At 28.3% G+C, this 11,940-nt stretch overlaps 1 protein-coding gene across 1 annotated transcript; it reads right to left on the reverse strand.

Moving 5' to 3' along the window:
• Nucleotides 1–9,312: 9,312 nt before the first annotated feature.
• LOC110611104 (protein LIGHT-DEPENDENT SHORT HYPOCOTYLS 7) lies at nucleotides 9,313–11,700 on the reverse strand. The gene is made up of 2 exons (XM_021751235.2): nucleotides 10,899–11,700; nucleotides 9,313–9,679 (listed from the first exon to the last, which is right to left on the reverse strand). The coding sequence occupies exon 1, from the start codon at nucleotides 11,475–11,477 to the stop codon at nucleotides 10,938–10,940; it is 540 nt and encodes a 179-aa protein (XP_021606927.1). The 5' UTR covers nucleotides 11,478–11,700; the 3' UTR covers nucleotides 9,313–9,679; nucleotides 10,899–10,937.
• Nucleotides 11,701–11,940: the final 240 nt, after the last annotated feature.

The raw sequence follows: 11,940 nt of genomic DNA on the forward strand, positions 1-11,940 counted from the left end.
ATGTCAGTTGCCAGGTGTATGTATAAATATAATTTCTGTCTGCTGTTGATGTGGATCTTGAACTTGTCATTTGGCAGAATGAATTCTAAAAATGGTTTTTAGTGATGCAGATGAAACAGCAAAGTGGTGCAGGTATAAGTTTTTGAGTTTTACTAATATCTATTTATTTTTAAAATAATTTCAAGTACTAACCATGCTTGAAAATTAGACAAGTCATTACAGTTTGGTTACATATGCTATTGTTGTTTCTGAGGATATGTAGCCTTCACCAAATAACTTCATTGACAAGGCACAATATCATGCCACAAGTATGAGGCATGAGTGCAGATGTTATAGTATTTGTTTTTATGTTTGTGAATACAAAAGGACCACCTAAAAGGAAAGTATATGTATATATCAACAATAGTAATCGAGAGAATGTCACAAATAACATGAGTTCTTTTCTCCCTCTTTTCCTCTGTGTGTGCCATCATGTGCGTGTGTGCTTGTGGCACCATTAGACAGAGAAAGTGGCCACAGAAAAAACCGTTAAAAGCTTGCAGGGGGCCATAGATTTCACTAATGCAATTAAATGTATAGCTTATTTGGTCAATTTGTTTCAATATATTTGTCATATTTGTGGTAACAGTTTTCAGCAAAATATTTTCTGAAAGAAAAAAGGAGCTCTGACCTAGGTGTAATATTCAAAACATGAACATAAAAGATTGTGCCTTCATTTTTCCACAATGGAAACATTGTATGGAAGATAAATAGGAAGTGTACACTTGTGGAATGGAGCAAGTTTTCTAGCTTATTGTCTCCCAAATTTGGCATTACAAAATGTAGCATGGAGTTGGGTAAATGTGCCTACTTAGTGTTTTTATATAGGCTAGGCTTGATAAGGTTAGGGATTTTATGGTCTTTTTTAGTTATGGTGAAAAGTAATAAGATTCTAGGGTTTTTAGTTATGTGGAAAGTACTAAGTAGGATGTGCTTAGAAATCCAATAGGGTTTGATCTCAAAAGAAGGTCTAGAAACTGAACAAACAGGTTATTGGGATTTTCAGATGGCATGAAGATTAGCGTATAGTTGATGTATTTGGAGGGTTTAGTTGATAGGCATTGGTCTGAATGTCTATGGGGACTTGGGATTTTAGTGGGATAAACAGAAACTGTAAGAATGGTTAATATGTGGCAGCAATTGGAAGACTATAGCTGATTAATGGGCAATTTTCTCGTGTTGTAAATAGTAACCCTGGACACTCTTGATATGGAAACCTGATTAAAGAAGAAGAAAGAAGATTCTAGGCTTCCATGCTTCAATGACCAACCAAAATAATCAAATCTAGCCATTTATGTGACATATTTCTGGTATGGACATTTCTTTTCCTATTAGTATTTGCTGTGCACTATCTACCTACTTTCAAGATTGCGAAGCCATTTTGTAGAATTATGATCACGCAGTGTCGTCCTTTTGCAAGTAGGATATCAGAAAATGTGATCTGGACATGGTCCTATCTGTTAGCATCAGTCTCATGCATTTCTAGTAGTAATTTCTTTTCATTTCCAGGTTGGCAAAGTATGGTGAAAAGCTCCAACATTTTAACTTTAAAATCTAATGATGGGGAATATCCACCTTTTCTCTTAGAAGTTTGGGTAATGTATTTATTATTCAGTAAAGGAGTGGATTCTGGAAATCTTTGAGCTAATAAGTGAATATGCAATAATTTTGGCTTGGAGACTGCTTCCTTAACATGGACAAAGGGTGAACTTGACACTTCCTTTGTTTTTTTTCCCTTTTTTTCCCTTTACAGATAAAAAGTATTAGACATTAATCATACTCTTCTGCTGTTAGTGCCGCATCTTCATCAGCATCAAAAGAATCGGGAATATGCTATCAAGTCTGTGTCACCACCGCCACACAAGACAAAGAACGTGGTGGTCACTGTTAGCTTTCTTGATCAAAGTCTCCTCACTTTTAAGGTTGGCATTTGCTTTCCAGAATTGCTTTTTCATGCCTTTCCTCGTAGCTTTGAAATTAAATTGAGCTTGCATCCGGTGACTATTCCCCGGTATCTCAGGGCTGACATAGCATCCAACATTCTGTCTCGAAGGGGCAAGACACAATGATGTAGAATAGAACACAAGAATGAGAGATGACATTTCTAATGAGCTCTCCTCTCTAATAAAATGCCTAGTAACAGGTATTTTCATTTTCTTAACTAGACCTATGAGTATCTCATTGGGAATACTAAATTAAAACAAATTAAAGATATATTAAACAAGCATAAAACAATGAGAATAAAAAGTTTAATATTTCTAAATAACAACACAACAAGAACTTTTCTTCTCTGGTTGGAAATTACACATTGAATTTTTGTTTTGTGGAAGAAGAGCTGAATTTAGAGAACAAACTAACTCTTATGTTTTTGGATAGCAATGAATTTGAAATGAAGAACTTTATATTTTCTTTTGCATCTCTGAGAACAATTATAAATAGAAGATCAATCATCAATCACACTTCAATTCAGTAGGAATAAGAAAATTTGAAAAATCATTAATTTTTTTAGGTTAATTTCACTTCTTCCCTTTTAACTTAAGTAGTTGTATTAATAATATTCTTAATTTCAATTTGTGTCATAAAGAATATCATTAATATCTCTATGATATGATGTTACTGTTTTATAGGTGAACTATGTTTAAATTTTACTCGCCCGTATGTAAACTTAGAAGGATATATCACAATCGTATGCTCAATATATAATATAATTTGAAATTTACTATGAATATTTTTATAAAAATTTTAAAGAAAATTGAATTAAATTAAAATTTAAAATTTTTGTTATGCAAATTAAAGTTGAAGAACAATTGTGATACATGCATCTAAGTTTATGGATATGGAGGGTGAGTGGAATTTATATATAGATTAACCTGTAAACTGATGATAGCAGGTCACATAGATTTTAATGATAATTAAAGTTTAAGGAGTTTTATGATATAAATTGTAGTTAAGGGACATTAATGGTACAATCACCTAAATTAAGATACTGTAGGAGATATTAACCCAATTTTTCTTCTTGTTTCCTTGGCTACATTTTCTTCAACGTTTGAAATTTCCATGACTTGGATTTGCGCTTTCTCTAGGAGAAAATTTTCAAGTTTTTGTTGCTTTTTGAACAATGTCATTTCTTCTTTCCTAGATTAGGTTCTACAACATGTGAAGGTTCAATAATCAAAGCTTCAGCTTCTTCAAACTACTATTCTACTTTAGTTTTAAGTTGTTTTTTTTTTCTATTTGCTTGAAGTTGTAGATGTGTGAAAAATTGTATTGTTTATAATTTCAATAACGAATGTATTTCACAAATTAAAGAATTATCAATTTTCTATTGCTTATATTTTGAATAATGAATGTACTTCACAAGTTTAAAATACAAATTTTAGAAGGTGATTAATATGGGAGCACTATTGGTTAAAAAACAGGTAAATTTTAAGAATTTTATATTGGGATGCTAAGTAAATAATGTAGACCAAAAAAATTAACTTAACCAATTTAATTTAATTTGATATATTTTTTGAAGATTTTGGTTAGATTTTTGTTTTTAATATTTTAATAAATTCAGTTTAGCTTGATTTTGATTGAAAAGAATTCAGTTAACCAAACGTAACTTTGATTAGAACCTTGTCGTATTATGTTATGCAAGGTAAAATTCCTCCTGCGTCCAAAAACCTCGCCCTTTCCCGTTTCACTGATTTAACGCTCCACAACTGAACCACACCACCTTAAAACCAAATCCACTCCTTGGGCTCCTGCAATCTCATGTCTTCATTTTGATAAAGTTTACGATATAACTGAATTTATTATTTCCAATTGATTATGGTGAATTTTATATAAATCCTATAATCAATTTTTGATATCTAACCATTATATATATAACGGTTACATTGAACAATTTTCTGTAGCTCCTGGACGCTGTCGATTTGTTGAAGTTGAAGCTTCTCTATTTCCATTCCCTTACCGCTACTGCACTTCTCTTCATCTATGACTATAGCTGTGTTCTGTTCTCCATAAATCCTTTTTTTCCTTGATTTGAGGCATCTCAACTCTTCTGTTCTCCATACTACAGCCTTCACGAGTACGTTAGAAAAAACAAAAGAAAAAAAAAAAATTCCCTTTTCCATTTTTGTTTTGCTGATTTCTCTTGAAAAAAATTTATTTAATTGTTTATTTTTCATGGTTTCATTTGTTCCGATAGTAGTTCTGAGTTCTAAGATCAAAATAAGCAGCCAAGCTAGGAGCAAAATTATAATAATAATAACAATACTAATAATAATAAATCAAATTGATTGATGTTTTTTTTTTTAAAAAAAATCAGTTTGATTACATTCGCTTATATTTCTAAAATTAGTCCGATCGATTTTAGATCTAAAACGATTGAACATTCATCCTTAAAAACTTGTATAAACCAAGTGTTACTACTACTGCAACATTTGAGATGTTATCCATGTATAATGTAACAATAAATCTCATCAATATTATGATGGTAATGAATTTATGTTATACTTGTAAAGCGTGATAAAATTCAACATATAAATAAGTGAATTTTCTTTAATACTTTAAATTCACTATAATCTAAATCTAAATAATTTTTTCCTGCTAACTATAATCAATACAATTATATAATCTTGATGAGGGGCATCACATTAATGACTTGTTAATTCCTCAACAAGGATGTCAAACAAATTAATGCTTTTTTCTTACCCTTCTTCCATCCATCGCTATGAATTAGAATCAGCCGATATTATTTTTATTTTTATCTGTCAATCCAAATCCTTCCTCTCCCTTTTTAAGTAATTTTTCTTTAATCCGTAATCTCTCAGTACTGTGTTATATCACATCATCCTCTCCACGTATTAACATTACTATAAAATAGATTTACTGCTTCACCCAAAAATTATTAGGTTATATATTTAAATTATAGTTTTAAGTTAACGGTAATAGGTTGAAATCTGTTAACGTTTATTTTCATTGCTATAATATAAAATACTAATTTATTTATTTTTATTAAAATTATAATTTTATTGAATATAAAATAAAATTTATTTATTATATAAAGTGAAAATTAAACTTTTTTATAATAATTTAAAATTATTATCAAATTGTTGTTTTGTTAAATGTAATAATTTCATAATTATTACTATCACAATAGGGTATTGTATAAATTTTAAAATATAGTAATACAATATTTTGATTGCATGAGAACGTACATACAATTAGATAGGAGAATAATATTGGTTCCTCCACGCACGTGCCAGTACGAGACATACATACCGCTAGACTATTGTCTTTCAATGTAATATCCTCTTCGAACAACCCTGTATATACCAGCACTAACAAGTAACAAAGCATAGACTCGACAGAAATAATTCCAAATAATTTTTTTAAAAGAAAGAAATTAATAGGGATATTAACAAAATAAAAAGAATTGGAGTTAGCTCACCAAGTAATTCTAAGCCAATACATGATTTGGATTTTTCCCCTTAATTTGGTAAGTAAATTTACTTTCATGAATGAATTAATCAATACCAGAAAATTAAATTAAATAAAAATCTATTTTCTTTTAACTAAACTCATTTTTAAATATTTTTTTAATTTTTTTTAAAATTATAATCGAAAATTATAAAAATTTTAGATTATAATTAATTCAGTAAAAAAACATTTTAAACAATTCTAAGTACAATTAATATTATAACTTTTTATATTTATATACGTAAAAATTTTGCTATAACCTATAAAAAAATCTGATATCAATGGCACTAGCAAATTTTGCATATAAGATTTAATTTTGATAGTCATACCATAATTAGTAATAGATTCAATAATCACAAATAATAATAATAATAATAATAATAATAATAATAATAATAAATCTTATAAATCAAAATAATAATACAAATTCATTATTCTAATAATAATAATAATAATAATAATGAGACTATATATTAAACAGCATATATATATATATATATAGAAGAAAAATAAAAAAGAAAAAAGCAACAATTTTGTATGCTTGATTTTCTCTTTTGCGTGGGAATAAACATATAACACATAATTTTAGGAAAAGTGGCAACTAATTTTCCTAATTGTTTTTTTCTTTTTATTTAATTTAGGAATTATCTGCTTTTATTTCATATAATTTTTTAAAGAGTATCTGTATTAAAATTTAATTGTTGAATATTCTATTATTAAATACATACTAAATCATTTTTAAAAAAACCTAAATCATTGCACATTATAGCGCAATAATTGATCCATCAATCATCTCTTATGCCCGATAAATTTTTTTGGGGTAACTTTTTTTTAAAATTGACAAGAAAATTTAGAAGATCTCAAAATACTGAATTATTTTTTTATTCAAAAATACACTGCATTTTAGAGTATTTTAACTGCTATTATAAAATTATTATTATTATATTATTAAAATAATAATTCAACAATAATTTAAAATTATTACATAAAAAAATAATTATTTTACTATATAAATAATAATATATTTAATAAAATATTTACTTTATATTTAATAAAATTATAATTTAAGTGGATTTTCTATTCATCACAAAAAAATATAAGTAATAATTCTAAATTGTTGCAATTTTTTAACAATGTTCACATTGTTTTGCAAGGCCCTTGAAAGAGCAATCATTGAAAAAAAAAAATGAAAAACGCCATCATTAATCCGCAACAAAGTCTAGTAAATGTCTTAATCATCTCTGAACTGGACAGTTTTAGCAACCATAGTTATTAACCGTATATAAATATAATTAAAATATATAAAATAATAATTTATCACTATTATCTTAAATTTTTTAAGATAATGTATAATATATATTTTACTTAATATTGAATGACATATTAATCAATATATAATTTTAGTAATTTGGATGAATTAATGTAGAACTAAAATTCACTTCCTTTGGGAAATAATTGGCTTGACTTTATTACTATAGAATTTAAATTTCTTGTCGGGATCCTAGGGTGATATAACATAAATGTTGCTCTTCTCATTATCATGTTTTGGTCACATGAGTATTTGAGATTTAAAATTTATTAATTTAATTAATTTAAAGAGATAAAATGTTTCTTTTTATGTTTTAAAAACCTAAAATTCTTTTATTGATATAACCAAAAATATATAGAATTCAATTGGTTGCAGTGTTTTGCTACCAATTTAATTGAACCTTCACCATTATCTCTTCTATGAAAACTAAAATCACGATTCCTATTTTGTTTTACTTCATTCACAAACAACAATAACACACGAATGTTATTAGTTAGTATAATTATAATAAAAAGATAACGGATGTAAAGTATGTTTTTATTGTTTTTACGCTTATAACTATATATAATGATTGTTAAATTTAAATTAAACTTAACTCACTCCAAAAATTAGTTAAAGAAGGAAAACTCATCATATTTAGAACTTTACTCCAGCGTAAAATATTTATGGAAAACCCAATATCGATGAGAAATTCTGATACCATTAGATTTAATTTATTCAAAAATTAGCTTAAAAAAAAAGGAGTGTCTAAAACTTTTATTACAAAAAATGCATTTAAGATATATTCCATTATTCTCTATCATCTATCAAATTTAGGAATTCTCTCTACATTCTATTGTATATTTTTCTATGTCAATAATACCATACGTAGATCTATTGTTAAAGTTAAACTTGTTTTCTGATACTAAATAGTATCAGAAATTATTGAAGTAAATAAATGTTTTTAAATTTTTAAGAATTTATTAACAAATTTTTGAAGGTTACTAAATAGTATCAGAAATTATTGAAGTAAATAAATGTTTTTAAATTTTTAAGAATTTATTAACAAATTATTGAAGGTTTCGAATTCCATAAACAATTCAAAGTTAAAATGAAAAAAAAGAAAAGACTTTCGTTTAAAACTTGAAAGAGTTTTTTTTATTCTTAATTTGCTAATTATTGAGTTCTAGTTAGGGTTAAAGTTTTTTAAAAAAATATTATTAAGTCGAAACTCATTAGTCTACTATTTGTTTTTTTCTAATTCAAGCTGGTATAGATTTTTCATAAGCATTTACATGGTAAGATTTAAGGTGAAACATAAATGTTCATTTTTGTAATAACTTATAATATATGGCACATTAATGTTTGTATTTCGAAATAATATATTTTTTTTAAAGTAAGATTTTATTAAGTAAGATATTCAATGTTTTTTAAATGTTTTTTATTTTTTATTGTTCAAGAGAGGAGAAAGATTTTTAAGTAATTTAAAGGTTTTAAAAATAAAACATTTTCAATCCATTAATTTGATGATAAGAAATAGAAGTTAAAATCTGCAAAACCTTGCTTAAACCTCAATATTTCTCACGCACAAATTCAAAATTTTCATATTTTAAAAATATTATTATTGTTACTATTTTCTGTTTAGCATGTAATTTGCTCTGACAGAATTGGAACTTAGATTAGAAGAAATTGATTATGTGGTTTTCTAAAAATGGCAACATATATATTAGTTCATCCAAGACAAGAATTGTCAAGAAGATCAATTAACTCCATAGATTTTTGAAGGAACTTAGAAATAAATGTTGGAAAAATGAAGATTTGAAGGGATAACAAGGAAAATGATGAATGAAATTACTGATGATAGAAATATCCAAAAAGGAATCCAATAAGTGTATCATAAAAACCAATGTACATTATGAAGATGTGGGACATTTTGCATTATACACATGCAGGTGGGGAATACTAACCTATCATGATTGTACTTCTCTTGCTTCAATTCAAGTGATAGATGTATGTACATATATCAATTCTAGTAGGGAATTAAGTGTTACAAGAATGAAAAATCCTATACCGGGAATAAAGTCGGGTTGCAATATTATACGGCTTATCATTTTAAGGTGTGAACACAGTTATTTATAAAAATCTAAATAAAATGAACTAATATTATTTAATAAGTTCTTTAAATTTAACATAATATTATAAACAGATCTAAATAATAGATTTTAACTGCTCATGATATTATAAAGGTAGGTTTATATTAGATAAGTAACGTTGAGAATTAATGAAAATCTTACTTTTGATAATAAATAAAGATAAAAAAATTAAATTAGCCGGTCATTTTGATGAATCAAAAAACTCGGATATATATATATAAACGTATATAAAATAAAATTAATGTTTAATATTCTTAGCCCTCTCTACAAATTTAACAACAAAAATACATAATTCTAGATATGCTTCCACAATTTGCACACATTGACATAGAATATGTACAATATGCTATATTAATCCACTAATAATAATTATCAAGCTAGGCAAATCAATTAATTAAGGAAATTGCAAATAGATATGTACATAAGGTTATGCATGGATCCATCAAGAATACATACATTTGGATAATATAGTACATGATGAAAGATAACACACTTGATTATGTTTGATCATAAGATAGCAAATTTAAATGGACAAAAGAGGGGAAAAATTTTTACTTACCTAATTTCAACTTTGATCCATTTTCTCTCATCAGTTCATTTTTTAGCTATAGTTTACACTGCTTTACGATTAAAGCTCAGAGACCAAGAACTAGCAATTTGATCCAAAAGGAAACAGTGATAGAGCTTCAAAATGGCAATGGAGAATGGAAGACTTCTTGAAAATTTTGAGTGCCTGAAATGGAAGAACAAAATTAAATTGATGGTATACAAACAAATAAGACATAATCTGGCTACAAAAGCAAAAGCTAGCACTTGGATTAAATAATTATATTTTGCATCTAATTGGATGGATATATTTAAAAATGAAATTATTAATTTATATATACATATGAAGTTGAAATCTGACTTATTTGATCAATAATTGGGAGAATTTCTGCACATTCGCCTAGCCAGAGGCACACACTATATTGTTAGCTACAAAACATGTGGGGTAATATGAAAAATTATGTAATTTTCTAAGCAGAAAAATATAATCGAATTAACGAAAATAAATCATAGACATTTAAGACAATGATTATTTAATACTCTCTATCTTGTTGAAAAGTGAATAAATAGTGAATAAGAGTATTAAAACCGTCTTTTTCTTTTAAGTATCTTAGTTAGCATTCCTTTATATAGAATTACCAAAGAAAGGGACATTACATGTAATGGGAAGTTTAAAATTTTGTAAAAGAGAAACTGAAAATATTACAAAGAAGATGCAGACAAAGCAGCAAGAGAACATTTTACATTGGTTGCCAGATCTTGAACAATACAGCTGATGTAATTACCAACATCAAACAAGCACACCCAATAAGCATCAATTTGATTGATCTTGTCTATCTATTGTCCTGGGCTACTATTCATCAATCAGCATATATATAACATGAGGGTTTTTTTTTTTTTAAATACCCATTTTTGTATATGCTCAGATTTATTGAATCAATTCATGGCGAGCATAAGATAGTGTCCCAAAAGAGCTAGGATGAGATCTTGCATGAGAGAGACAAGGGGGTTGGTGTTTGGGAGGAGAGAAAGGAGAGGATCTTCCTTTACACTATAATCATAGCATGTAATTGTTCTTAAAAGATGTTAGAGGTAAAGTGAATAAATAGCAGCAACTGTTATATAAATACAATATATATATATATATATATATATATATATATCTTTCTTGAAATGTCCGCTATGAAGATTAGGGTTTCCAAGCTCTTGGACTAGGGTTTAAAATGACAGGAAAGAAAAAGGCAATGATTTTCTCAGAAAGGAAATCACTTTTTCCTCCCACCTTATAGATTTTCTTGCTCAACAGAAAATGAAGCTGTCCAAAAAACAAATGGCCATAAATATTTGGAAATTAGATCAGTTTATGAATTACCATGCATAATGATGAGTAAATCGAAATTAATTACCATAACATTTTTCTAGGGACCACAGGAATCAATCAAAGATTACTGCATGGAAAAGCTTGAGCTATGATCATCACTAGCTTTCATCGGATTCCTCTTCTTCTTCTTCTTCTTATAAGGAATCCCTCTTGCCTTAGCTTGCGAGTCTCTGACTTCTCGGAGATAAACTCGAATAGAACTACTTGCAAAAGGGTTCGTCTCCGGCAACCCACCATTTTCTTCATATGCAGCTCTTAATCGGCCGATGAGCGCATCCAGGCTACCCCAAGCTTGCTTGAGAGGACAAGTACAAGGACCCGGTGGCTCTGGCTGCCCAAAAAACACACATCCTTGTAAGTGCACCTTAGTCTTCCCAAATTGATCCAGGTACCGAAGAAAATCAAGAACATGGTTGGCGTTGCATTGAGATAGTGCAACCGGTGGCCGCTGGTTCCTGAGGTACTGCCCGAAAGTGTTCCAATCTCGGCGTTTCTGAGACTCGTACCGGCTCAACGGAGGTGGGTTCTGCTGATCAGTAGCAATACCACCACTGCCTGATCTCGACGATCCTTCTACTACATCTTTCCCTTTGCTGCTTGACATCACTTGAAACAGCGAGTTCAATTGTTGGAAGTTTAGCTTTAAGACCAAGAAAAAGAATCGGAGAAATAGAAGATGATAGAAATATTGCAGATCAGAAAGAAAGAAATAACTAATAATCACATCATCTGGGATTAGAGAGGAGACATGCTATGGGTCCTATGAAAGAGCTTTAGCTTCGCTTTATTTTCTTGCAATCACATTATTTTCTTCCTTTAATGGTACAATTAGCAATAGGTAATACTTTTTTCCTATATATCTATTATTGTGTTTCCATCAACTGAGCAATCATTATCAAGAATATTAGCCTAATTAATCAACACCATGGTTAATTAATTTCTAGCTAAGGGCTATGGCTAATCTCTAGCCAGTTAGATTAAACCCAAGTTAGGAATTTGGCTTGGTAAGTTCTTACTCTATTTAGAAACCAAAAATGGATGGTTCATGGCTTCCCTAACCCACCTTC

This window comes from Manihot esculenta, chromosome 3 (genome assembly GCF_001659605.2).
Source record: "Manihot esculenta cultivar AM560-2 chromosome 3, M.esculenta_v8, whole genome shotgun sequence".
Taxonomy (NCBI): Eukaryota; Viridiplantae; Streptophyta; class Magnoliopsida; order Malpighiales; family Euphorbiaceae; genus Manihot; species Manihot esculenta.

Bases quoted from the DNA above. Each gene is read 5' to 3' on its own strand.
- LOC110611104 (XM_021751235.2), bottom strand. From the start codon at position 11,477: ATGTCAAGCAGCAAAGGGAAAGATGTAGTAGAAGGATCGTCGAGATCA.